Genomic DNA, 26,945 nt, shown 5'->3' with positions numbered 1-26,945 from the left:
GACTAACATCAAGCAACGACAACCACAAAACCCAGATTTCATACATTGGGTAAGGTACTTATGCATTAGGCTAAAATTTAATAGTTTGATCTTGAACTGCATTTTAAAGATAAACCATTTGAATGAATTCTTATTCTATTATAAATATAACACTTATTTTAAAAATAACAAGGATAATTATTCAAGTTACAACAATTATTTTGAAATTAAACAGTGAGGAATTTTTATATTTTCGAATATCATGACTAAATACAACATTGTTACTAGTTGGTCGGTATTTGTTCAGCTGATAAGAAAACCATAACCTATCTAGAAGATATCTGTCGATAGATTACTTACCAGATTGTATGTACAACAAAGATGAGGTTTTTAATAACCGTAGTTGGTCTTCTTGCAAGTATTATTTTGGTAAGATCTTTTATTTCGACATTAGTATCTGTTATTTGTATGTTCATCATTACATGTATTTAAACCATAATTATGTTTGGTATACGTCAATGAGACAGCAACCAAGCGATGACAAGATAGCGACATCAATTGACCAATTACACATGACACGTTCTGGTTTCAATCGGAGTCTAGACTATTTGAAATCTTGAAAAGAAAATTTCTGCATCAACACCAATTACCTTGCGAACATAAAAACGTCTTAGGTATGGCCGTGACCAGCTTACAAAGTGAGGGCAAAAACTAGTTTTCTGAGCACTGAACCTTTCAAGTACATGAAATAACGCACGATTTATATATTTTACTATCAGTACATAAAAACCGCTTTCCTCTAGAATTGTCTTGCAAAAAAATGCTTTCATTTGATATATAAAAAAAACTCATCGTGCTGTAATAAAATCATGTTGTCAATTTTTCTGGTAAAACTGTTACGACTTAAATTCGGCGTATATTTTTATACAGAAACTTTATAAACAGTGATTAATAAACCTATTTATCGTGTGCTATATGCATAACTATCATTGAGAATGAAAGACAGAGTTTAGTCATGTTTCGGAAATTAAATAAGCGTATACTTTATTCAGAATATTGTTATTCCTTTTGTGAAATACAGATAGACCGCTCGCTTAATCACGTGTACTGATACATGTATATACGTCTAAGACAGACGTTCCCAATCATATAACTCGTGGTTATACAGGAATAACTCTCTAATTGATATATACATGTACACTTCGTCTCAAGTTTAGCCATAAAATGTTAGATTCCAGAATCCGCATAATTGATTTCTTGCCTCAGTCGGATTCGAACACTAAGTCTTCTTTTGTTATATCTTAGCAACATCGCCTGAACTGTGATCCGCACTCTTAGACAGTCAGGATCCTTCTTCGTCAAAAATATCTCCCCATTACGCCAGTTCATTTTCACAATCGTAGAAATAGAAGCCATTGTAGGGATGACGCGCTTACAATTTTGCTCATGGAAACCGATAAATCTATCCACATTGCACCAGTACGATCATTATGTGTCAGTTGCATATTAAAAGACAAATGTATCAACTTGCTAATGAGCATCAGTTAATGATCATGTCTGCATTGATTCAACTTAAAACTATTGTCTGATCGGTTATCAGGTGGAATTTTCGAAAATTTATAAACATTTAAAAAAATTCTGATTAAATATTTCGTGGAAGGGCAGACTATATTGTTTTAGTGGTTGAAGACTACAAACTCTAGTTATCACACACAATTTTTTTTTCTCGAAGATATGCATTTTCATCATCCAAATTGAAAGACTGTCGTCAAATACTTTAAGTTAAAAAAATAGTTATTCGAAGACACCTACCCTGTTATTGTGATTCATTAGATAGGTATTTCACTTGACCCATATATTTCATCTTTTCGTACTGTGCTTTTTGTTAAGTTATAAAGTCAATCTGTAGCTTTGAGATGTAAAAATGCTAGAATCTGAAGCGAGACGATGTATGAAATATTCTTGTTTTGTACGACATCAAGACAAAGTATTCAACTCAAACACGCCCATACATAAAAAGGTGCACTCGATCTTCTCTTTTCGATACTATTGTTACCCATTTTTTTGGAATTTTTTCTTGAGTCACATAATAAAAGGACAGACACGAAAATTACTGAACTAATAGATTGATATATTTTCCGTCCGTGGTAATAGTTAAAAAGAAATCGGAGGATATGCATTTTCTTCATCCAACTTGAAAGATACCCATGTTGTCGACCTGCTATCTAATTGTTTTGCTTAACTATGCACTAGATAAATTGAAAACTTATGCAAATGGTGTTTTTGAAATAAAACACTTCGCTATTGAGAAGAAAATTGTAATTTTGTTTGCTTCTATTAAATTTTGATTTTTTTTTGTCACTATAGTAAACATTACAGTACACATTTATCGCCTTCTCTAACAAAGAGTTTCGATTCTTTTGTTCTTTTTTAACCAGGTTTCCGACTGTAGAGCAACCAACCAACCAGAAAAATAACTAGAAAATACCAGCGAAATATACTTTGGTTCATAATTTAAAATAAAATAATATCTACAATCCCCTTTCCTATCATGAATGTGACCTACCGAATTAGACTATTTACAGGATTTGTTATAACATGAGCAACAAGACGGTTGCTACATGTGGAGCAGGATCTACTTACCCTTCCGGAGCACCTGAGATCCCCCCTGGTTTTTGGTGGGGTTCTTGTTGCTTATTATTTAGTGTTATATGCTGTGTCATGTGTACTATTGTTTGTCTATTTGTCCTTGTCTTTTTCATTTTTAGCCATGGCGTTGTCAGTTTAATTTCGATTTATGAGTTTGACTGTCCCTCTGGTATCTTTCGTCCCTTTTAAAAGATATATAGTTTTGGTGATAGCAGATATTAAGATCTAAATTCTTTTTGAAGAGTGTCACAAACGAAATACCAACTCAATATGACACCCAAAAGAACAGTCTTACCGACAGAAACTATTGGCGTTTGTGATCTTATCATAGGATATGTCATTGTTGTACCCTTGATGCATTGTAATTTTCAACAAACTATGTGTTTATAAATACTTTTAATTGGTGACATGTAGAGTGAAAACGGACAGGGATTTATAACAAACAAATATCCAGACCCTTGGTAAAAAAACAAACTTGTAGAGCACTTCTAGCATTTTTGTCAATCCCCTTCAAAAAAATTTGGAAATACATTTTGTGTACTGAACACATTGAATGATAAAAAATCTAGGTGCGCATGACAATCCCAGCCCCATCCCGCGGAAAATCAAATGATCCGTGCCTAATACGGGATGTGAAGGTGATGTCATTATAAAACCACGCTATTAAGTGACATATTTAGTGCTTCTAAATGTAGAAGAGTACAAATAACCATTATCAATAGTGTTGAATATTTTTTGCGCCCCCTCTAAACATTAAATCCTGGATCCGAACCTGATTTCTAGTGTTTCCGTGTTCAGAACCAACCCCATATATGAGTGGGCTGAACATTTTTTGCATAAATATATAAATGGGGGTGGGTTACATTCCAGCCGCACTTTGATACCAATTTTTAACGAAAAACTGAAGTAACCCCCCCCCCCCCCCCCCACACACACACACACTTCATGTTGAATTGATGCGGTTCCCCGGAAGGAAAAGCTATTTTTGTTTATGACTTGCTGAGAGCGTCAAGGATAATATTATGTGTATCACAAAGTGTTTCAGTGTAAAGCAGCAACCATTTGATTTTCTGGTGTTTTTTTCTGGAAAAACTTTCGGCGAAAAACAATCAATTTTTTTTCTTTTAATTTTAGCATTACAAATAGTGGCAGCTGAGGGCCAAACAAACAATTTTTTTTTCTCAGGGTCAAAAACATTTTTTTTTTCTCCAAAAACTGGAAACAAACTTTTTTTCTCCAAAAAAAAACCATAGCAAGAAGATGGTTAATCTTTCAGATCAGTCAGCTTATGTTGTATAAAGTGATAATAGTATTTACAATGCCGTTACATCTTTAAATTTATTTTATAAGTCTATACATATGTGCCAACTTTACGAAAGACATTCTTCGAGCATTCTCCATCCTATAAGTCGTGGAAATACAGGTCTAACACCATATTTACTTTTGTGATATAAGTTTGGAGAAATACAATTTAACATATAAATATATGTACAATATGTCTCAAATTTATCCATATGTATGGGTTAAAGACACACAATTAGTTAATCTTACTATTTATAAATGCTTGCAAACTATTTTCTTAAACAGGTGACCAATGCTGCCATGACTACAAAGCATCCTCATGTTCACCATTCAGTAACTGGGTTGTCGTTCTTTTACGACATGAATTCTGTGAGTTTTGTTTGCTTATTTTTAAGAGCGGATGTGTTTTTAAAGATTTAATGACGGTCATATTTATTTAACTGAATGTTTTTTTAACTACCTCAAATGTCAAACATGTCATATAATTTTGAAATGTAGCTTAGTTGTAGGATAACAGTCATTCACGATTGCATCATTCTTAACTGACAACTCGTTTGAGTGTCAGGAAATCAATGATCTAACCAGTTCATTTTTTTTTTATCATACACTGTAAATTAAATTTGTTTTTAGAAATTTATTTCAACCAATTGAAAAATAAAGAAGCGGTGAAAAAAAGGACTGACCTCTGCTTATAATTGTTAAACAAATATTCTCATAGAAAAATAAGGAGCTGTGGTATGATTGCCAATTTAACAAGTATTCATTAGAGTCCAAATGTAATTGATGTCAGCAGCAATAGATTCGGCCTTTGTTGTTCATCTTGAAAGCTGTAAGAACATGAAGAAGGACCACAAAGAAAATAATAAAAACTCGAAAATATGCAGAGGTGCGTGGTTTCTCACAGCTGAATCAGAGAAACCATAAAATTAAAAATAGCATGACACAATTTTACATCACTCATACACAAACACTATGATTGCTTCTATAAAGAACAATAACGGTAGAGAAAAAGACCCAAAACATAGGAACACTAAAACATTCATCACTATAACATTCATTTACAAAAGACAAGAAAGTTGGCATACGATACAGTTACAGGGGAGGCAATGACGTTGCTAACGTAAATTGTTATTTTCGCGACGTCAAACTGTGTGACATATCGGGAAAAGATGTATTTTTAGACTAATTTTTATCATTCAAACTAATTTTATTGGAAAACGAGTGCATGGACCCCTGTTTTCTAAAACGACATTTTGTTTCATTTTGCAGGGAGATTATGTAAACCAAATTTTAGAAAGCTGTAAATAGTGAATTTTTTAAATGTTGATAAATATACAGCAAAAAAATAATGACAATTTGATAAATATTCGTTATTTCTGAATAAAAAAATGCACAAGTTTTTATGATACTTATAAAATACAGAAATTACAAATTATTTAACAAAAAACAATTTGTGTTTATCTTTCAAAACAAAAAAGTTATGGCTTTCTTTCTAAAGGGAAAATACGGCCACAAATCCGAATTTTGAGCAAATATACAAAATTTCGACCTCATTTAACTCAAAAAGTAGCACATGAAGGTATATTTTTTATTACATATCTGATTTAATCAGGCAAAAAATAGCCTATATGGCAATTTTCATCAAACTGTAAATACAGAATCAAAACTGTATCGTATGCCCTTAACATATGTGTATTTAGAGTTCTGTACAAAATATTTTATCAAGTATGAAGCAACATTTGTAGGAAGTTAAATTTTATTATACAACTGTGTTGTTATAACTTGTTCATGTTTTGTGCAAGATGTCAAACTTTCGATATTTAACACAGTTATCATGACATTGAAACATGACATGTTTATACCTTAGAACAATATGGTGATGAAGAAAGATGGATACTGTTATTTCGTGGTTTTAACACCAGATCAAGAATCAAGTGTAAAGACTCAAGATGGGTTAAGGTCAATTGAGGTAAGTTACATGTATATGTACTCGGTACTCATTGTTATTCGTGGGATACCAACTTTCGTGAATTTCGTGGGTATACATGGACCATGGAATTAAATTTTCAACGAAATACCATTTGCGAGTATGGTTTTGAGAAACAATGATAGTCCGTCAGAAGGGGAAGATAAATGGCTTACCCGTGTTAATAAAAAAAGAGCAATATCTCTTGCACGTAAAAGACACCCTTGTATATTTCGAGAAAGAGCAGGCCAATGCCCCAAACAAGGCAGCACTCGCACCAGCAAAGTAGAAAGGAATTAATATAAGTTGTAATAACTTTTCCAATCCACTATTAATAAATATGTTTAAACTAACCATACTTTAAACTTATTTATTTTAGTTGCATTTTCTAAGAAAGTTGATTACGGTGTTATTCATTGTCATAACATCTTGTATATATATGTACATGTATTCATGTTTCTCACCACATAAAAATCAGTTTGCGTGCGTACGTCCAGAAGGGTGATAAACGAAAAGTGTTTCTTAAAATCAATTAGGATGAAGAAGAGACATGACATTCGTATTTTTTCTTGCTTGAGATTAAATCTGTTTAGTTAACTCATGAATCATATTAATACAAAACACAGATAAAGACAAAAAGACAAAACTAATTCATATAGTTGTGGATACTTACCAGAAGATTATGTCCATTTAGAATAACAATCATTATTTAATATGATGATATTATTAAATTATTGAATTCAATTTCTTACAGGCTAGCATGTTGACTTTACACACCACGGCTGCTCATCTTGGCATGACAGGAGCAGACCACGCCCATCTTTCACACTACATCTACAATCATTTCTGTAAAAACGAGCCTTTAATTAAGCTTGTTGAATAAAAAATGAAAAAAAACGTAGTTTCGGATGATTGAAGATTTGAAAATATGTTGAACATGATCTCTTTCAAATTTTGGAAAAAATGAAATATGATATAGCCAGGGATCCATACCGGTTTATCGGCGAAGGACATTTTAGCGCATTGATAGGACATTTGAGCGAAAAAAAAATGGACGTTTTAGCGCCAAAGTAGAAACCCATTTTAGTGCCTGATTTTTAACCTATTTTAGGGAAAATTAAAATGTCAAAGCCCATTTTAGCGAAATATTTTTAACCCATAATTATATATAAAAAAAATAAAACTTTAGTAGACCCAAGACAGCACAATATAAAACAACAGTACATCACTGAATTTCTGCTCAAAGCTTATTGAATAAGTCAGTTTTCGCTAAAATGGGCTACCGAAAATACAGGTGAATGGATTAATCCGGCGCTAAAATGGGCTTTTATGTCGGCGCTCAAATGTCCATACACGCTGCTGAGTTATTTCGAATGGGAGTCTAAAAAATGTATTGTTTATTAGCTTCAGATGATTAACATTCATAATTTTAACAACGCTCATTCCCTTGCTTTCATACAAATAAAACTTTACTTACTGTTAGCGTCATATATGTAAACATGAATGGACACATCATCTTCCTAAGATTTGTTTCCCAATTGTTAATAATATGGTGAAATATATATTTGATTTGTTGTTACAAAGGCAACTCTCTGCAATCAATTGATACAACATATTTCAAAAATAAAGGGGATGGGGGTGAATTGTGAAAGGTGTCCACAAAATTTGGTTCAAAGTAGAACAGCCAATTTGAGTGATACACTTTCCGGAGCCATTGCCATTTGTCTATCTATCAAGAGATTAAATAAAGATCCATGCACGTCACCTCATTTTTCTTTAACTATGATCGCAAAATCAAATTGCAAATTATCTTAGTTTTCTAAAAAAATATTATGATCCCCAATTTGATGAAAAAATTAAGAAAAAAAATTATGGCCAAGCAGATGGCAAAAATAGGCAGCAGTCCTTTTTCGCCAATTGCTGTTTTTCAGGGGTATCATTTGCGCCAAATTTTGTTTTCCAAATGTATCAATTGCGCCAATTACCTGTACACATACATTATCTATCATAAATATTAATGAGTAAGTTTTATTTTATGTTTGGCTTAAAAAGTATCATATGTTAATTCGGAGATACGTTTCACCATGAAGTATCTGGAGAAAAATGACTCGAAGTGCATTATACAGTCCATGTAAAGAGATCAGAGAGAAGAAAAATTATTGCTTTGCTGAATATGTATTATTAGATATGCCAATAAACTCATCATACAAGTGGTAAGGCGGTAAGAAGAAAGCATGTTTCAGAAAAGGAAACATTTGCTTTGTTAAGGAAGAGGGAAGTGATGTGTCTTCTAATTGGCGCAATCATATGTTTTTATTTTTGGCGCAAATAATCATGAAATTTCAAAACAGGTGGTGCAAACGTAGCATTGGAGAAAAAAGTTGTGGCGCATACATGTATTAAGCAAATGACACAGATTGATTCATGACAAAATTGTGTTTTGATGATGGTGATGTGTTTGTAGATCTTACTTTACTGAACATTCTTGCCACCTACAATTTTCTCTATCTATAATAAAATTGGCCCTTTATTTACAGAAGAAAATATTTTGTAAAATTTTACAAAAAATTATCAAATTAATGAAAATTGTTTAAAATTGACTATAAAGGGCAATAACTCCTTAAGGGATCGACTGACCATTTTGGACATGTTGACTTATTTGCAGATCTGACTTTGCTGAACATTATTGCTGTTTATAGCAAATTGGCGCAAATAAGTTCAGAATATTGGCGCAATTGATTCATTTGGAAAACAAAATTTGGTGCAAATGATACCCCTGATTAACAGTAATTGGCGCAAAAGGACTGCTGCCCATAGACCAAGGTGAGCGACACAGGCTCTTAAGTGCCCCTAGTTAAAGGCTGATAAACTTCTTTACGTATATATATTTGTTCCAACTTAAAATAAAACTTACAGTCATACTTACTTTCTTGTGAACACTTAATTAACATCATCGTACATAACGTTCATACAGGTTCATGACTTTTTGTGTAAATATTTTATCATCTGTAAATATTTTGTGGTTATTCAGTGAATCTTGGCTGCACTGTAAATAAAAGTGTTAAGAATCTGAACACTTTTTGAACACCCTTTTGTAACACTTCTGGAACGCGTAACAGTGTTCTAAATATTAACATTGGTGTTCCAGTTTTTAATAGTATGTGTGCATCTTTCGAACGCTATGTGTGTTATTCTTGAACGGATGGTGTGTACTCCTTGAACGCCGAGTGTTTGAATCTGGAACGCGTAACAGTGTTCTAAATATTAACTTTGGTGTTCCAGTTTTTAACATCATGTGTGCATCCTTCGAACGCTATGTGTGTTATTCTTGAACGGATAGTGTGTACTCCTTGAACGCCTAGTGTTTGAATCTGGAACATGACCTTGTGAGCAAAATTGTATGCCGTTACGCGTTCCAAGCCTTGTAACACTTCTGGAACGCTCGGACTGTGTTCCAGAAGTATGTGTTAATATCCAGAACACATAGTGTATACATATGCATGTATTAGTGGAACACAATTTTACATGTTCCAGAAAAAAGTGTTCTATTCTCTGAAACATTATTGTGGTCTTGTAAAACAAATAATTAAATTGATTAAAAACATCTTTAATTGATTAAAAGAGGCAAAATTAAAAAAAAAAAAGTACAATACAATGTGAAATATTGAAGCAACTTTAAAATGACAAGTTAAAGAAATTAAAAATATAACATTTGTAATTTGCAAAAATTAATGTGTCCAAATATTTAACCATAAACAAATTGTTCGTCATATTTAAAATTAATATGTAACAACAAAGTTTAGTGACTTATGAACACACTTTAACTCATCGTTTGCAACTTCTCAAGTCAAGCACTGTCCTGAATTACAAAATACTTATGTCAATGACTCGTTTATCACCAATATTTTCGATGATCCACAGCTTTCATAGCACTCAGATAGTCAATATCAAACATAAAATACCCTGTGTATATGCTGCTACTAGTCGAGTCGGTGTTCATGTAACACTGCTACCTTAGGTACTTTTGAACATGATTTGAGTCGTCTACAACTGATTTTGAGCTGCCATTTTTTTAGAACATTCGTCTTTTGAGCTTCCATTTTTTAGAACATTCGTCTCCTTGGGTTATAACTACTCTTTAACCTTGTTATCCATCAACTGTGAGTTCTAAAATATGAAATATAAAGTGTATGAGTAAACAAATTATGGATCATGTCGATATTCATTAAGAATTAGAATTAAACTCTTATTTCGTTTTTTTAATTCCATTATACTTGTCAACATTATTAGATAAGATACATTTGTTAAAGAGTGGTATACATGCATTTTCAAGTATATAGGCTCTCGTGTTCTATAGCTTTTAAAAAAAGATGGTAGGAAGTGTCCAGCAAATGCTCATACAGTAGGTGTTTTAGGCAAAACTTTGTCGTTAGACTTGTCACTAAACTAACTGCTCACATTTCTAGAAACTAACTACCTTTTGCCTCTTTTTTTTTAAGATATGTAGTAATTTCACTTATGATCTGTATACGGTAATTCCAATTTAAATTGATGTTATTATATCGAATTTAGCTCAAATAGTTTTCTGATTATAATGTACACCAGTGAATGGTGCACATTTTATTGATAAATCTGCAATAACAAAACTTGTAAGAAGTCAATGGGCACTCCTAAAATTCTTAAACTTACATATGAAAGTACTTTTATGGTGCAGGATAAGTAGTCATCTCTTGAACTGCGAAATTTTCTCTTCATTCTCGGCGAGGTATGCACGAACAATTACCCCTCAGTACTGTAGATGTGTTTGTACCCTATAAAAGTAACATAAGAATACATAACAATACATGTATGAACGGTGGACATTTGCTAAAATGAATTACTAAGATTTAAGTATTTAAGAATGAGAAGACATATACATAAGAAATTTAAAATTAGTGTTGCAGTATGCCTTTTTACAAACTTCTGTCTTGACATTGGAACACATGGTGTTCAGAGAAAACGATTAGCTGGAACGTTTCATGTTCGAAACTAGAACACATTTACAATAGCAACGATATCATTAAACATTTACGTATAAATTTACATTGGTTATTTTTTTTTATAGCATGATCATCTAAATATATTCTCTCAACGAACCTCCTACTTTTTAAATCGAATTATGGCATAACAGCACCGTTTATATGTGTTGACACAAAATGTTCTACTTCCATTTATACTTCAGTGTGTCCTGTGAAAGTAGAAATTTGTTGATTTAATACTAAAAAAAAATGTGTGATAAATATAGATAATTAAACATACCTATTAAATCAAGCTTTGCTGTAATTTTCTTCAGTGAAGCTTCTTCAATCACGATCAAAAAACAAACTTCCGGTACATTAAATACGTCACGCGCTGTTATGTACGCGGTCATGTTTCGAACACATGGCGTTCGGGGGAAAATGGTAAATTTGAACGCATCATGTTCGACGCCAGAACGCTTTTACAATAGCAACGTTTTCATGAGCATTTACACATTTACACTGTAAAAAAATATACCCAAAGAACTTAAGTCCTCTAGAAAGAAGATTTATACTAAAAATCAATCATTTGCACGCTTATATAAATACGCTCTTTCATTTTTTTTTACCAAACTATAATTTGCTTATGTTGATACAGCTAAAATACATTTATCGTCAAATTATAATAGTGCGAATCACCCTTATTCATCGTCTGTTTGACTCTGAAGCGATGAAATATTTTTTCACTCCCCATTACAATATTAGAACATTTCTAGTGTTCAATTTAGAACACTTGTCTTGAACATGTGCGTTCAAAGACTGAACACAATGTGTTATATTCTTTAACGCTGGCGTTCAATGTGGAACACGAATGTTAATAACTGAACATATTGTGTTCAAAAATGGAACGCGTCTAGACGCGTCAGGCGTCCGCAATATTTGCAGTGTGGGTCTACACTTAAGAGTTAAAATTGTAATTTCTATTCCACTGAGCGAAATGGACTTAAGAATATACTGTTGGCCAACTGTTATTTGTTAAAAATATTCTGGCAATTAAAAACAAAAGTGCTTTTGCAAAATTTAGATGTGGGGTAGCTCCACTAAAAAAATGACACTGGAAAGTATGAAAGAAAAGAAGTCCACGAAATGACATGTGTTGTCGCTCTACTATTGAAGATGAACTTCATGTCATTCTAAAAAGCCCATTATATGTAATTTTAAGACAAATATTATACATTTTAATGAACATTTTAACCTATCATTATCAGATGGCGAAAGTTTTATATTTTTATTTAATAACGGCAATGTTGCTGGTTTAGTCGCCAAAACACCAACAATATTTTATTTAAAAGAAACTATACAAATCCTTGATTGAACTATGCTAGATTATAATTCTTCGCTTATTTGGCCAATTCATATGCTACTAAGATATTATCAAATATTTAAGTTTTGATAAATACCATTATAAATATTTTGCCTTAGTTTCTGATGGTCACATGTACGTAATGTTATTTCATTGAGAAAAAACAATATACAAGATTGTCGGGTAAATGTGGATTGCGGATTGAAATGTTAAATGTCAAACTTGAATTAACAAATTAAACTGAGGTGAATTAACACGAATATGTATATCCTCTTCAACAGTGTTTGAAATCTCTATTCTGAATTTCATTTAAACTAAGCTAAATATGTTTTGTGGAAAATTGAATATAAAAATAAACATTATATGAAGACATCATTTATTTTTTTATTAAACAAATATAAGATCAGGCAAATATATCATGTATCATCATAATTTTAAATTTGAGGAACTTTCAAAACTTGAAATTGAATTTACAAGTTAAGATATATAATCTTGTTTTTATTATTATTATTATTTTTTATATAAAATAGTCTAAAATATGGTAATATCATCAGAAGACTTTATTCAAATGGAATAAACATGGAACACTTTCACGGATTCATTTTTCATTGTGTTCATGGTTGCCTATCAATGACACCGTTTTTAATGTATGTCTAAAAGATTATTATCCGAAAAAATAATTCACAATAGTATGTTGTTAACTAGGTTGGTCCCCTCCGTACAACATTCAGTATGCCTTCGGAATATACAAAAATTAAGGTATTGTCAAGAATTTCAATAACACCGGGAAACAGACTAGTTGTTAACCTTCTATGATTATTAAAGAATGACGGGTGGGTTTTTTCTCAGTACGTCTAAACACTGCTAAGGAGTCCTTAGTGCACAAAGGCCTTGACTATGCTACTAAGGACTAGAAGGAGTGTTGTTATATGTATTATTTTGATATGTCATGTTAGAGAATGATATTTAATGCATAAATTTCAAATTTTACAAAAAAATAATCGTAAATAAACGAAATATTCAACATTATTTAGACACGTGCCGGTTTTTCTTAAATATGCCGAAAATCAATGAACTGATTGACACGTGCCAAATAAAACAATCACGATCTTTTTATTTTAAGTAATTTAAAACATTTGTATCGAAAATATTTATGCTTCAAATATTTATAATTAAATGTGTTGTTCTTATTTAAAATGATATAAAAGACAAATAATTTTGCTGTTCTTTTATTTCTTTCCCAACAAAATTGTTTGTCATATGAGCACGACTTTGATGTGCGCTAACTTATAAGTAAGAGTGTGGTCAGCTTGTTAAAAGGTTTATGTAAGATATACGAAGACAAAAGGAATATATATATATATATTTATAAGTGTTTTGTTTTTATTTTAATTCCGACAAAGATGCGTGCATACACAAATGGTTTCAATAAAAACCGTAAATTCCGAAACAGCTATATATGTTAAGTTTCATGAAATGGATAAGCGGTTCTCAAGTTACAGTGCGACATGTGGACGCCCGGCGGACGGACGTACGCCGTACATTTGTATACTATAATACGCCCGTCAAAATGTTGACGGGCGTATAAAAAAACGCAGTGCGCCCGTATGTCAGAAGGAAATCTGATTTGTATAATTTTTGTCGAGTCTTCAACTTTAGTTGAAAAAGCGTTATTGAATACCAAGAAAGAAAATAAATCCCGTGAAGACGAATTTCTTCCTTTGTTCGAGAACAATCTTATTGAAATAAAAATCTGTGATTTTAATATGTCCATAACTTCGATGAACCAAAGCAATTTAAATATCGACCTGTATTTAATTCAAAATGGTTCTCTTTTTCTTCTTTTGGTATACAATAGTCCATCGATATCCCAATATAACATACTGTTGTCATGCGAGGACTAGTCTATTTACAAAACTTTTAACCCAAATTAAACATTATGTATGTTTCATTCTTATATGTTCAATGTAAAAATGCCGGTATATAATTTTAAATTGCAACTATCTATAGTTCCGTAACTTTCTATCCAGGCGTATAAATAATGGTCGACAAGTGCGTATATTTTTGTTTAATCAATATTTCTTGTGTGTTTCAAACTGTCCTTCACTTTTAACAACGATACGAGTACTTAAATTTTCCCATATTTACCCTTGGAAAAAAATGTGTAAACAGATTTTTATTTTATCAAATCTTTTTTTTTTTTTTTTTTAATTATTTAGATTTTTATTTAGTAATATTGACTTGTATATTACTATCGGACACGCAAGACAGAGATGTATATTATACACCCGACAGGAAATCGCTGGAATACCTGAACGTGTCACCTCACAATACCTTTGGGAGTAATACCTTTAGCCAGGCAGGTGATCAGACAAGGGAAGGTCCGACTTTATTGAAATAAGTTTATTACATAAAAGAATTATGAACAAATTAGATTTTTGAAAACAATTTTCATGGAACACTTATTTATGATCATTTATGACTTTAAACTATGACTTTTTAACCAATTCCCATATAAACAGTTAAAAACGACATGCAGATGTTGGTTACTTAAAAACATTTTCCGTATCAAATTAGTAAGTCGGATAATACAACCGTTCGATTGACAAGATATCCACTCGCAATTACGACTACATAATGTTCCTGTTTTGGTCTTTAGTTGTTCATAGACATATCGTGGCTAAAAACGGAAAAGATAGTCAAAGATGGTCAAATTGGCGGCACGCAGAGAATTGATACTCTAATTTCAAAATTGATGGTGATCTCTTGTCTAGCAGAATAAAATTTAATATCAATGAATTTGAGCATTTTTATACAGAATGAACATATTAGTATCAATTATTTTTTTTGCGGAGTTTCCCTTTAAGCTAATGGTTTTAAATCTCGAAAAAATGCATCTTTTCCCGATATTTCATAGTTTGACGTCGCGCAAAATAACATGTACGGCAGCAATTTTAAATGTGTCAAAAAGAACGAATTCTTCAATTATTAAGTAAGAAAATTTCTGTCAAAAATCATTATATAGGAAATTTTTATTAAGGTCATATAATATGTGATAAGACTGATATTAAAATACTAATTCAATGTCATGCAATTAGGTTTTTAGAAGAAAGAGTTTAATGTCTGCTTTTTTTATTTTAATTCTGCGAATTGTTTTTGTCTGTTAAAACACCAAACAGAGAGATAAAGAAAAACACAACTAATTGAATAAAATGGAGGATTGAAATGGAGGGTTTATTCCTTGAATGCCAACATCCTTTGATCTACCGACAATTTACCTGTAAAATTATGTTGGCGTTCAAGGAATAAGTGCAAGTAGTTATCACAACAAAAATGAATGCTTATCAAAACAATCATACTAATTAAACAGATAGGTAAATACAGGTAGCTAAAACAAGTTCATGTTTTTCAAGTTTTCGAAAATCATGTGTTGCTGTTACTGCATTCAGTTGTACTTAAAAATAAATATGGATCATCTTAAAATTCAACAAAGTCAACATGTGCATATTGTCATGAAATCCAGTTTGTTCAAATTCTCTTTGGACTTCAAGGTTTTTTTTCAACATTTATATAGTTTTGTGTGCTGTAATTTCTCTAATATTACTTGATGGAATTTCTTGAAATTTTGATTCTCATGTTAGATAACTATGTTTTATTTTGTTCAGTTTGCAATTGTTCAGATATATTGATGATAAATCTTTAATATTCTTTTTTTTTTTTGTATATCTGTATGCAAATTTCTTTGATAAAAAATCTGAAAAGTCTTATGTAAATACGTTTTAATATATTTATTTCTTTAAAATTTATAATTTTAACCTTAAAATCTACCATTTTTCTTATCAAAAAGTAATAAAATGTTGCAATTTTATCAAGCTCATTAATTATTTTATACTTTTAAAAACATTTAGATAGTTCTAAAAACACCTATTGTTATTATATAAACATCCATTGAAATATTTTTGTTGGCATTCAAGGAATAGGTCACACATAAAATGTTGGCATTCGAGGAAGACACCAAATGGAGAATGTGTCAAAGAGACAACAATCCGACCAAAGAGCAGAAAATGGTGCGTCTAATTATATAAACACGACTAAGGACTCCTAAGTGCACTAATGAGTTATAATATGGTACTGAGGACCACTAAAAGGGGTGCTGTACAATGTAAACACATTTCTTATCTGGATAGATATTGTTATTTAATGCATATATATTAAGATTTAATCAATAAAAGATCACAAAGGATAATAGAACAATGACTGAGCCGGTTTTCGTTAATTTTTCGAAAATCACTGAACTATAAGACACGTGTCAAATTACATATAACTGATAACACTATTACCTTAAAATATGAAAAAAATAATTATTTGGATAAGAAAATTACCCTTACATTTAGACATATTTACCATAAAATATATTTTAAATTTTTAAAATATCATTTAATATGCATCGGTTTATGATTAAATCAAAAAATATAGAAAATTGTTTAGCTGTTTTTTATTTCAGGAAGGAAAATTAGGTTTGCATCGAAATAATTAGCCCCTCCCCTATAAATGATCATTAACCCCAAGTGGGGGCTTAAATTTGGACACCAATCGCGAGGCCTGCCTGCCACAAACAACAGATTACGAAGAGCAAACAGTGGATACACCAATTGATATGTATGAAATACAACGACGGACACAAAATATTGCACTGAAAAATTTCAACTACCATTAAGATCGATTTTTCAAATCTCCTTATCAAATTAGTCCTGCATTTAAAAAAAAAACATGGGATATCTATTACCGTTTGGTTTCAAATTTGAATTGAAAATTGCATTTTCCCAAAGAGTTTTAGGTAAAACCCCGAGAATCTCACCTCCTAGAAATTTGAAGTGTTAGGATGTTTGGAAATATGTATGAATTTTTTTACATACTTGAAATTGTATATGGAATAAATACGAATTCAATAAGTTTACTGTACAAACAAACCACAGACACCAATTGTGTCAGTTATATTGTTTAATTCATTTTACTGAGAGAAACATTTGATTATTCAGTGGTTGTTTAAATATAATGTAGTAATTGGTATAACAAATGTTTAAATTTTCTATTTATTTGGTAAATGTCATTTTCTTAGCTAGTTCCAGAGACATATATACACATGTATATATGTCTCTGCTAGTTCTAATTAATTTGTACGAATAAAATTTTCGGACAAAAAAATATCTTTTGCTCTAAATTAACATATACGATTCTGAAAACAATGGATAATATAAGGAACATTGTAACTTACATAACAAAAAAAGAGATTATGATTGTTTAATCAGTTGTTTCGTCAACTTCGCTCGTGCCAGTCGGATCACTGATTTTCGGCAATATCAAGGAAAAACCGACACGTTTTAAATAATCTTCAACTACTCATTTATTGGTGAAATTAACCTGATACATGGCCTGTTGATAAGTATATATGTACAGAACTACAAAAACTTGCAGTGCATGTTAACATAAAAGAATCAAATAATTTCTGCTATGCTTGTAGTGAATACGAAAACGGCTTACTATTTTTTTTTTTAGATATATACGTATAAACCGTCAAAGTGAAAAATTATATATCATAAAAATAAAAATACATAGATCATTCATTTATTGACATCAATTATATCAAACATGTAGTTGAAATAATTTCTAGAACCAGTCAATGTCTATAGAAATAATGCGTCGGACATTGTATGAATAAAAATAAAATTTAGATTTTTAACTGTATGAAATAAAATTAGTTTAGGGTTTCGCGGAACACAATGTCTCGCCTTCGATTGCCGTAAACTTGAACTCTATGGCTGAACTTTAATCAAGACACTATATTTTGATTGTTAGGAGCTTCTGTCAAAGTTCAGAAATATTTCTGGTGCCTATAAAATAGCCGACTTTAATTTAGTTATTTGAATCTGAGCTGGCAAAATAGAATATTATCTATTATCCTGGTATCGGCAAAACAGCCACAAGTATTGCCTTTAATTATAATGCATATCAATTTTAGATACTATTCTAAATATCATAGCTTTGAGAATCGTGTAAAAAGCGTTCGTTGTTCATTCCTCAATGAATCATTCAAAGTGCGTGTATCGTGCGTGCGTGTATCGTGCGTGTATCGTGCGTGTATCGTGTATTTATCATTCATCGTGCATCGTGCGTGTATCGTGCGTTCATCATTCATCATTCATTTTGCGTTAATCCTTCGTGTAACGCTCATCGCTCATCATGCGTGTATCGTGCGTGTACCGTGCGTGTATCGTGCGTGTATCGTGCATTCACCGTGCGTGTATCGTGCGTGTGGTCAGTTTGAATTTTAGAAGGTCTGTAGTTGAAGCTCAAGAACCGTTGCTGTAAATAAACATGTGTCTTTTAGAGCTTCATTTTAACTTTGAGACATAAAAAACCTGTTAAAATTCACACAGATTTTCTTATATTTGGTACCAAAAATCTCCAGATTCAACAATAAGATATTTTGAAGACTGGTTTGGACACGATCATACTGAGGAATATGTTTAATGACATAAACCTCAAACAACAACTCCTGATTATCAGTTACTGTCTTGTTTTCTTGGTCAGATATTAATCTTGGATTTATCGTCCACACAGCAAACGCTTTTTAGCAAGAATGATCGGTGTTTCAATGTGTCATGCTCAATTTAACTATAAGACCATTATGGTTGTCGTTGGTGTTCACATGATCCTTCTTTTATGTATCATTCCCTGCTAGGGTAAGAATCTTTTAAACAAATTTCTCCTGATCAACATTGCCGACCATGTTTACACATTAACACGCGCATTTCGTCTACTAAATACTCATCAGTAACGCTCGAATTTAAAAATGTTTAAATTGTTGTACAAGTTATAAGTGATTTTTTGTCAAATATCGTTCAAATTACAATTTGTACAAAGTTAAAATACAAATTATAATTTGTACAATTTTTTCGTACAAATTGTATTTTGTACAAAATAGTAACTTGTACACACCATATAGATCGTGAATTGGTCGGAATAATCTAAATTGATATGGATTCAATTACACGACCTTAACTCGACCATTCACGACTCCTTTACGACTCAATCACAACTCAAACTCGACCACTAATTGAATTCATATTCGATAATTCCGACCAATTCACGATCACAACACGATCTTTACTCGACTAGCTAGAACAAATCAACTATACTCGATCTCAACCACATCTCGACCAGACCATATCGACCTCATCGTATAGGGTTTTAAGGAATAGTCGGGAATTGGTCGGATATGTACAATTTCAATATAAAAACGTCTGCATTTTTTTATATGACCGAAAGCAGCGGGGGAGGGGGACATTTAGTGTTACCCTTGTCTGTCCGTAAGTATAGTAACATACGTCCCAACAATGAGTTTCCTTTCTCTAATTTTATTTTGCCTCAACCAAATTTTATGAAACGTATGAAATATACACATGGAAAAAAGTATTGCAACACCTTGATTTTTTAAAACTTGAAAAATCAGCCTCTTATTTTGGATTGAATATGATAAAATTATTTGTAAAATAATATTGAAACGTAGTTAATGATATTAACATTAGCATTAAAACAAACAAAAAATGTTTGAAAAACAAATGTTTTATCGAACCAAAATTTTTATTACAAAATGAAGTGTATTTTGTACAAAAAAATATGCATTTTGCAACTTTTACTGTAGTCGAACTTGACAAAGTCAGATATTTCAAAATTAATCTATAGATGATTGTTCACATCATGGTTGATCGTTATTGACCAAATAATTAGTACTTTGTGCGTAGCCTCCATTCAAACGGAAAACCGCATCTTAACGTCTTCTGATACCTGTCATAGGTCAACTAATTTGTTGCTAAGGTAGCAGCAACCCTTCCTAACGAAGGGTATTGTTTATTTCATGGCGTGTTTGAACTGGGGTGTCCTTTCGTGTACTTTACGCCCAATAGTGTCCCATCTATGCTCGAGATGGTTCAAATTCGGGCTACGATCGGGCCAAGGAAGATAAACAGAATTCCATAGGAACAATGGATCTTCCTCCACGTTGTTAATTTCCAATTTTGGCGAGCTCTACACTATATTGGATACGGGCAAATGAGTGTCTGTTCGTAAGAAAAGGTCCCTGAATTGGTCTTATCGCACGATAACCAGTAGCGATGAGCCGATCTCGAACAGTTCTTGTTTAAAGTCTCATGTATGGTCATCATTCCCTTTTTAGGATTGTATTGTTTGCAATGAGTTTCATTCTGACCAACCTTCATTATGCTTGATTTTCCATAGCAGATGTTATAGGGGTCTTCTTGATCCCGGAAGGTCTTTAACATCGTTTGTTGCCTGGTTTTTATTCTAAAAACAACTTATAGTGGAATTGTGATGACCAACAATACGTGCAATTGTCACAGCGACATATCTGCTTCTCTGAAGCTGATTATCTACCTCTCTGAAGCTGATTATCTGCCATCTTGCTGCAGTTATGAGTTGTGGATGACCTATTACAAGGTGTCAATCATATCATTTTATAAACTTGGTTATTTAAAGTGTTGAAAACAATGAGGATAAAAACATCTGTTTTGCTGTTTACGAGCAGAGTAGTTGCATGTGCAGATTAGAACTTATCGAGTCGACATTTATTGATTAAACTCAGTTGATATTAAAATAATGTTTAACTAGTTCTATTTCAACAAATTATATCACAAAAAAATATATTTGAATTTCAATTTGGTTTTGCAATACTTTTTTCCATGTGTATATATACATTGTATATGCTTATTGCGAGCAAACAGATAAATTTCGAATTTGGGTGGCGTCAAACTAACCGTCATTGGGAAATGACACTTTAATGATAACGTTACATGTAAGCTGGACTATTATCTGTGTCTCATGAAGACATTCTCTGTTTATGTGATTAGATTCAGAGTTAACAGTAGGTATCAGTAAAATCATTATTTAAAATATCTACATGGAAATGTAGCAGTTGAATTAATTATATTAACGGTACCAATTTTCTTGCACCAGATGCGCATTTCGACAATACATGTCTCTTCAGTGATGCTCGTGGCCAAAATATTTGAAATCCAAAGCAAGGTGGTTAGAGCTCAGAGAGCCAGGTAAATAGCTGTGAAGGAGCTTGAAATGAGCGTAGAAGACGAACAAGTAGGCGTATACAACAACGGACACCGAGAAATATAGGTGAGGCAGTGGCCAATACGGCGACTACTGTGTGGGCAGTATGAAGTAAAATCACAAAAATACTGAACTCCGAGGAGAACTCAAAACTGAAAGTCTCTAAACAAATGGCAAAATCAAAAGTATGCGAGACTTGCAGGAGCGCAACAAAGAGGGCCCCAATGATAATTAAAATTTCTTAAGAGTGAAGTAGGACGCTAATATGTAAAGGGAGTTTTACTAATCTCTTTTTTACTTGAACACCCCAAATTGAGATTTGTAACTGGATTAGTATTAATGTTAGATAGCAATATACCTTAATTCTACCATCCCGTTCTCCTTAAGGATCTTGCAAATCAAGCCTACACAATAAAATTGAGAATGGAAATGGGGAATGTGTCAAAGAGACAACAACCCGACCAAAATAAAAAAAACACAACAGCAGAAGGTCACCAACAGGTCTTCAATGTAGCGAGAAATTCCCGCACCCGGAGGCGTCCTTCAGCTGGCCCCTAAACAAATATATACTAGTTCAGTGATAATGAACGCCATACTAATTTCCAAATTGTACACAAGAAACTAAAATTTAAATAATACAAGACTAACAAAGGCCAGAGGCTCCTGACTTGGGACAGGCGCAAAAATGCGGCGGGGTTAAACATGTTTGTGAGATCTCAACCCTCCCCCTATACCTCTAACCAGTGTAGAAAAGTAAAAGCATAACAATACGCACATTAAAATTCAGTTCAAGAGAAGTCCGAGTCTGATGTCAGAAGATGTAACCAAAGAAAATAAACAAAATGACAATAATACATAAATAACAACAGACTAATAGCAGTTAACTGACATGCCAGCTCCAGACTTCAATTAAACTGACTGAAAGATTATGATTTCATCATATGAACATCAGACACAATCATATATGTGCATATGTATGTAATCAGCTTTTTTCCATATATTTGATATCCAGTAGTTGATTGGTTAAATATATTTATTTTTGGTGTATCCATGGCAACAACCTGCTTGTTTTTGCTAAAAAATATTACAAAAAGGGGGTAAATATGTCACATTTTCCCCAAAAATTTGGCTGAAAGTACAATTTCAATTCTTTGGATTGATACTTTTTTCTGAAACTGTTAACACTATTATATAAATCAAGAATTCAATTAAAAATCGTTTGTCTTTCGTCTCATTTTTGTGTGAAATTGCATCAAAATGTTCGTGTGAAAAAATGTCTCTATGGTCGGGTTGTTGTCGCTTTGTCACATTCCCCATTTCCTTTCTCAATTTTAATGTAAACATTTGACCGTACAGTACTATATAGTTGTTAATTTCTGTGTCATTTGGTGTCCTGTGGAAGGCTGACTCATTGGCAATCATACCACATTTTCTTATTTTTATACTACAAAATATTATGGACTTACGAAAAATACGGACATTCAAACAAAAAATAGCCCTTTAAAACAGGTAAAATATAATCTTGATGTTCTTAAAAAAACTAATTTTGAAGGATAAATTAGTCATCAGCTGTCGACTAATGAAATTTACTTCACAATTACTTTCATTTATAAAAATACTCTAGGGCTAAAATGCAGAATCAACATCTCTTCTAAAGAAAAAAAAGTTTTGTTGGGTTTCATGTTGCTTAATTTAAAGTTTTCGATGTTGTGTTTTGTGAACTGCTGTTTTTCTTCTTGTCTGTTTTCGTTTTTGGCTATGGCTTCGTCGGGTGGTTTTCAACCTTTGAGATTGCTTGTTCCGTTTGGTCTCTTTTTGTAAATTCACCCATCCTTGTAAAAGTACAGACACGTATGAACATTGAGGAATTTGTGTGGAGTTAAAAGTATATATTATAGTAGTAACAATATATTTTTTTGCGGAGGAAATCTTTTTAAAAAATCGTGTAGCAGTCAGTCATGTCTACTCGTGAATGGTCGAGTAGAGAACGAAGAGTAGTCGAATGTGGTCGCGTAGAGATCGGGTATTGGTCAAGTTGGTCTTGGATAGAAGTAGTGATCATGAAGCGATCGGACATTGGTCGGGTAAATCTGGTCCACATATCGAACAGGTTGGGGTTGATCGGGAAATCATCGGATATAGGTCGAACAATGATCGAGTACTGATCGGTAAAATATTTGTATTCCGACCAAAACTCGATCTCTTAGACTACACGATCCTTTCCCGATCAATTCGATCGCTTCTCGACTAATTCTCGATCTCTTTTCGAGTGAGCTGCTTTTCGGTCCCTGCTCGAATGTTTTTGACATGTCAAAACTCTCGGGCAGAATGTCATATCGATGACGACCAAGATTGACCATCCCGCTCATTCTTGTCGATTGAGTCAGACCAGTATCCCGATCGCTTAATCTATCTTGATCCGTCTTGATCGAGTTGGTCTGATCGACAGTGTGAACCTAGCATTAGCAGGGTATTATTACTGGATAGAATTCTGTATAAACCTAGGTTCACACTGCCGATCAGATCAACTCAATGATCCCGATTGTCCAAATTTCAACGACCAAGCGTAATCAAATTCTTAATCGGGCCTGTTTACGACTTCTACCCGACTGCTATCCGACTGTATAAGACATTAACTCGACCATTCACGACTGCTAAGCTACTCAATCACGACTCAAACCCGACAACTAATTGAATACATATTCGACAATTCCGACCAATTCACGATCTCTACTCGATCTTTACTCGACTAGCTAGACCAAATCAATTATACTCGATCTCAGCCTGATTTTCACAAGACCAGATCGACATCATCGTAAACGAGTTGTAGAAATAGTCGGGAATTGGTCGGGTATGTACAATTTCATATGACCTGCAGCAGCGGAGGGAACTTTAAATATTACCCTTGTCTGTTCGTACGTCCCAACGATGAGTTACGTTCCCTAATTTTATTTTGCCTCAACCAATTGTTTTGAAAGGTATACACCATGCTTATTAACATCAAACTCAGATCAAGTGCGAATTTCGGTGGCGTCAGATTTACCGTTCTTGGTCATGAGTAATGACTTTTTATAATGTTATATTTTACCTGGGATTATCTGCGTCCCATGGTTTATTTGAGTAGATTTAGTAATTCACAGAAGGTCTCAGTAATATCATAAAGGAGTAGGTCCGGTAAAGATCGATTTTGGCCTCAATTTTCAAGTTCATCTAACGAAAGATTTATGACCCTTTTTAAACACTTAAGTGTCTCTTTCAATTGATTCGATTAATTTATGTGATAGATTTTAACTGATTTAGTCATTGAAAGTGCTCCAATTCAAACTTTTTGTCAAAAATGAAAGTGACCGCATCCGTGTTCTTCCTCAACCTTTATATATATTAGGTATTATTATAAAATACAACTTTCGTTTCAATATTATGAATGAATGCGAATGCGGCCACTTTAGACGGAAACCGTCTAAAATTTAACTAAATTGCTAAAATTTTGAAGATTTCAGTAATTTCGAATGACTTAATGGTGCTAGTACCCGATGCATGTGCATTGTATTGCCAAACACAGCCCATATTTATGTAGCAGATACATTCTACTTTCCAATAAATAGCTTAAAGATCACATTTTCACAATTTCGTAAAACTGCCATATTTTTGGGACAAAAAGGAGTCTTACTGAACCTACTCCTTTAAAATATTTACATGGACATAAAGCAGTTGGGTTAGTTGACAAGACGGTTAGAGCTCAGAGAGACGAGTTAATAGCTGTGAAGAAGATGGAAGTGAGCGTAGAAGACGAACAAGAAGGCTTAGACAGCAACGGGCGCCAATAAATCTAGGTAATGCAGTGGCCGATGCGGCTTACCACTGTGTGGCCAGTATGAAGTTAAATCACAAAAATACTGAACTCCGATGAAAATTCAAAACGGAAAGTCACTAATCAAATGGCGAAATCAAAAGTATGCGAGACTTGCAGGTGCGCAACAAATAGGACCCCAATGGTTTAAAAAAAACTTCCTGAGAGTGAAGTAGGACGCCGATATGTTATGGGAGTTTTATCAAGCTTTTCTTGAAAATAACTCCACAAAATGAGATGTGTCACTTCAAAAATTTCTAGACTTGCAGATGATAAGGACAGTCAAACAAAAAATAGCTCTTTAAAACAGGTAAAGGACGCTTCCGGGTGCGGGAATTTCTCGCTACATTGAAGACCTGTTGGTGACCTTCTGTTGTTTTTTTCTATGGTCGGGTTGTTGTCTCTTTGACACATTCCCAATTTCCATTCTTAATTTTAAAATATAATTTTGATGTTCTTAAAAACTAAGTTTGAAGGCTTAATAAGTCATCAGCTGTCTAATAATGAATGATATTGCACAATTACTTTCACATATGAAAAATACTCTGGTGCCAAAATGCGGAATCTGCTTCTCTTCCAAAACCCCTGAGATCATCCCAGGTTTTGTTGGGTATCATGTTGGTTAAGTTTTTTTAAAAGTTGTTTTATGTGAGTTGCTGTTTGTCTTCTCGTCGGTTTTCGTTTTTAGCTATGGCTGTGTCGGATGGGTTTCGATCTTTGATTTGATTGTTTCTTTGGTATCTTTTGTCTCGCTTTTAAAATTGTATCCGTCCTTGCAAAAGTACAGACACGTATTGTACATTGAGTAATTTGTGTACTGTAAATAACAGTTAAAAATAAATAGGTACTGTAACAAAATTTTATTTGGAGGAAAAACTATGAGATTTAATCAGATCTGCACACTTGTAGAAACCCGTGTAGCAGTCATGTGTACTCGTGTATAGCCGAGTAGAGATCGAAGAGTGGTCGAAGGTGGTTGCGTAGAGATCGGGTATTGGTCGAGTTGGTCTGGGAGAAGAAAAGAAAATATAGGAGTCGCTGTATTTATGAAGCGACCGGGCATTGGTCGAGTTTATCTGGAACACATATCAAACAGATTGGGGTTGATCGGATAATGATCGGATATTAGTCGAGCATAGGTCGAGATGATCGAGTACTGATCGGTAAAATATTTGTGATCCGACCAAACTCGATCCCTACACGATCCTTTCTCGATCAAGTCGACCGTTACTCGACGAATTCTCAGGCGATCTCTTCTCGAGTGACTTGCTTTTCGATCCTTACTCGAATGTCTTTGACATGTCAAAAACTCTCGGGTAGAAAGTCAGATCGATGACGACCAAGGTTGAACACCCCTATCATTCTTGTCGATTGAGTCAGCCCAGTATCCCGAAGGCGATCGCTTAATCGGTCTTGATCGAGTTGGTCTGATCAGCATATATGAACCTACTAGCAGTAGCTTTAAGAAATTACAGTTACCAAAATAAGCCTTACCGCTCCATGCAATTTTGAAACTTTTGTTTTGTTCTATTTTCTGATTTTTTACCCTTAATTAGTACCTCTCCATGAACAAAGTCATAATGTATAATTGTTTTTCGTGTATTCATGATCATAACATATTTATCAAAATAATGTACATTTCCATACCATGATTGACATTGTCTTTAATTGTATGTCATCTCTTTATGAAGTTAGTGT

General features: G+C 33.0%; 1 protein-coding gene and 1 long non-coding RNA gene across 2 annotated transcripts; one reads left to right on the top strand and one right to left on the bottom strand.

Annotated features, from left to right (window-relative positions):
• Window positions 1–288: 288 nt before the first annotated feature.
• Window positions 289–7,282, top strand: LOC134708008 (uncharacterized). The gene is made up of 4 exons (XM_063568233.1): window positions 289–408; window positions 4,216–4,299; window positions 5,798–5,899; window positions 6,651–7,282. The coding sequence occupies exons 1-4, from the start codon at window positions 361–363 to the stop codon at window positions 6,777–6,779; spliced, it is 363 nt and encodes a 120-aa protein (XP_063424303.1). The 5' UTR covers window positions 289–360; the 3' UTR covers window positions 6,780–7,282.
• Window positions 7,283–9,676: 2,394 nt separating this feature from the next.
• On the bottom strand, window positions 9,677–11,267 carry LOC134705412 (uncharacterized). Its single transcript, XR_010105553.1, has 3 exons — window positions 11,195–11,267; window positions 10,586–10,707; window positions 9,677–10,063 (listed from the first exon to the last, which is right to left on the bottom strand). It is a non-coding gene; the product is annotated as an uncharacterized LOC134705412 (long non-coding RNA).
• Window positions 11,268–26,945: the final 15,678 nt, after the last annotated feature.

This window comes from Mytilus trossulus, chromosome 2 (genome assembly GCF_036588685.1).
Source record: "Mytilus trossulus isolate FHL-02 chromosome 2, PNRI_Mtr1.1.1.hap1, whole genome shotgun sequence".
NCBI classification, from domain to species: Eukaryota; Metazoa; Mollusca; class Bivalvia; order Mytilida; family Mytilidae; genus Mytilus; species Mytilus trossulus.
Note: the sequence above shows the minus strand (reverse complement) of the source record. Positions and strands in the feature narration are given on the sequence as shown.

What these genes read in the sequence shown, in the direction of transcription:
- LOC134708008 (XM_063568233.1), top strand. Translation starts at nt 361, where the DNA reads ATGAGGTTTTTAATAACCGTAGTTGGTCTTCTTGCAAGTATTATTTTG. An exon ending in TTCTTGCAAGTATTATTTTG is followed by an intron (nt 409 to 4,215) that starts GTAAGATCTTTT and finishes TTTCTTAAACAG; the next exon opens with GTGACCAATGCTGCCATGAC. An exon ending in TCTTTTACGACATGAATTCT is followed by an intron (nt 4,300 to 5,797) that starts GTGAGTTTTGTT and finishes TTTATACCTTAG; the next exon opens with AACAATATGGTGATGAAGAA.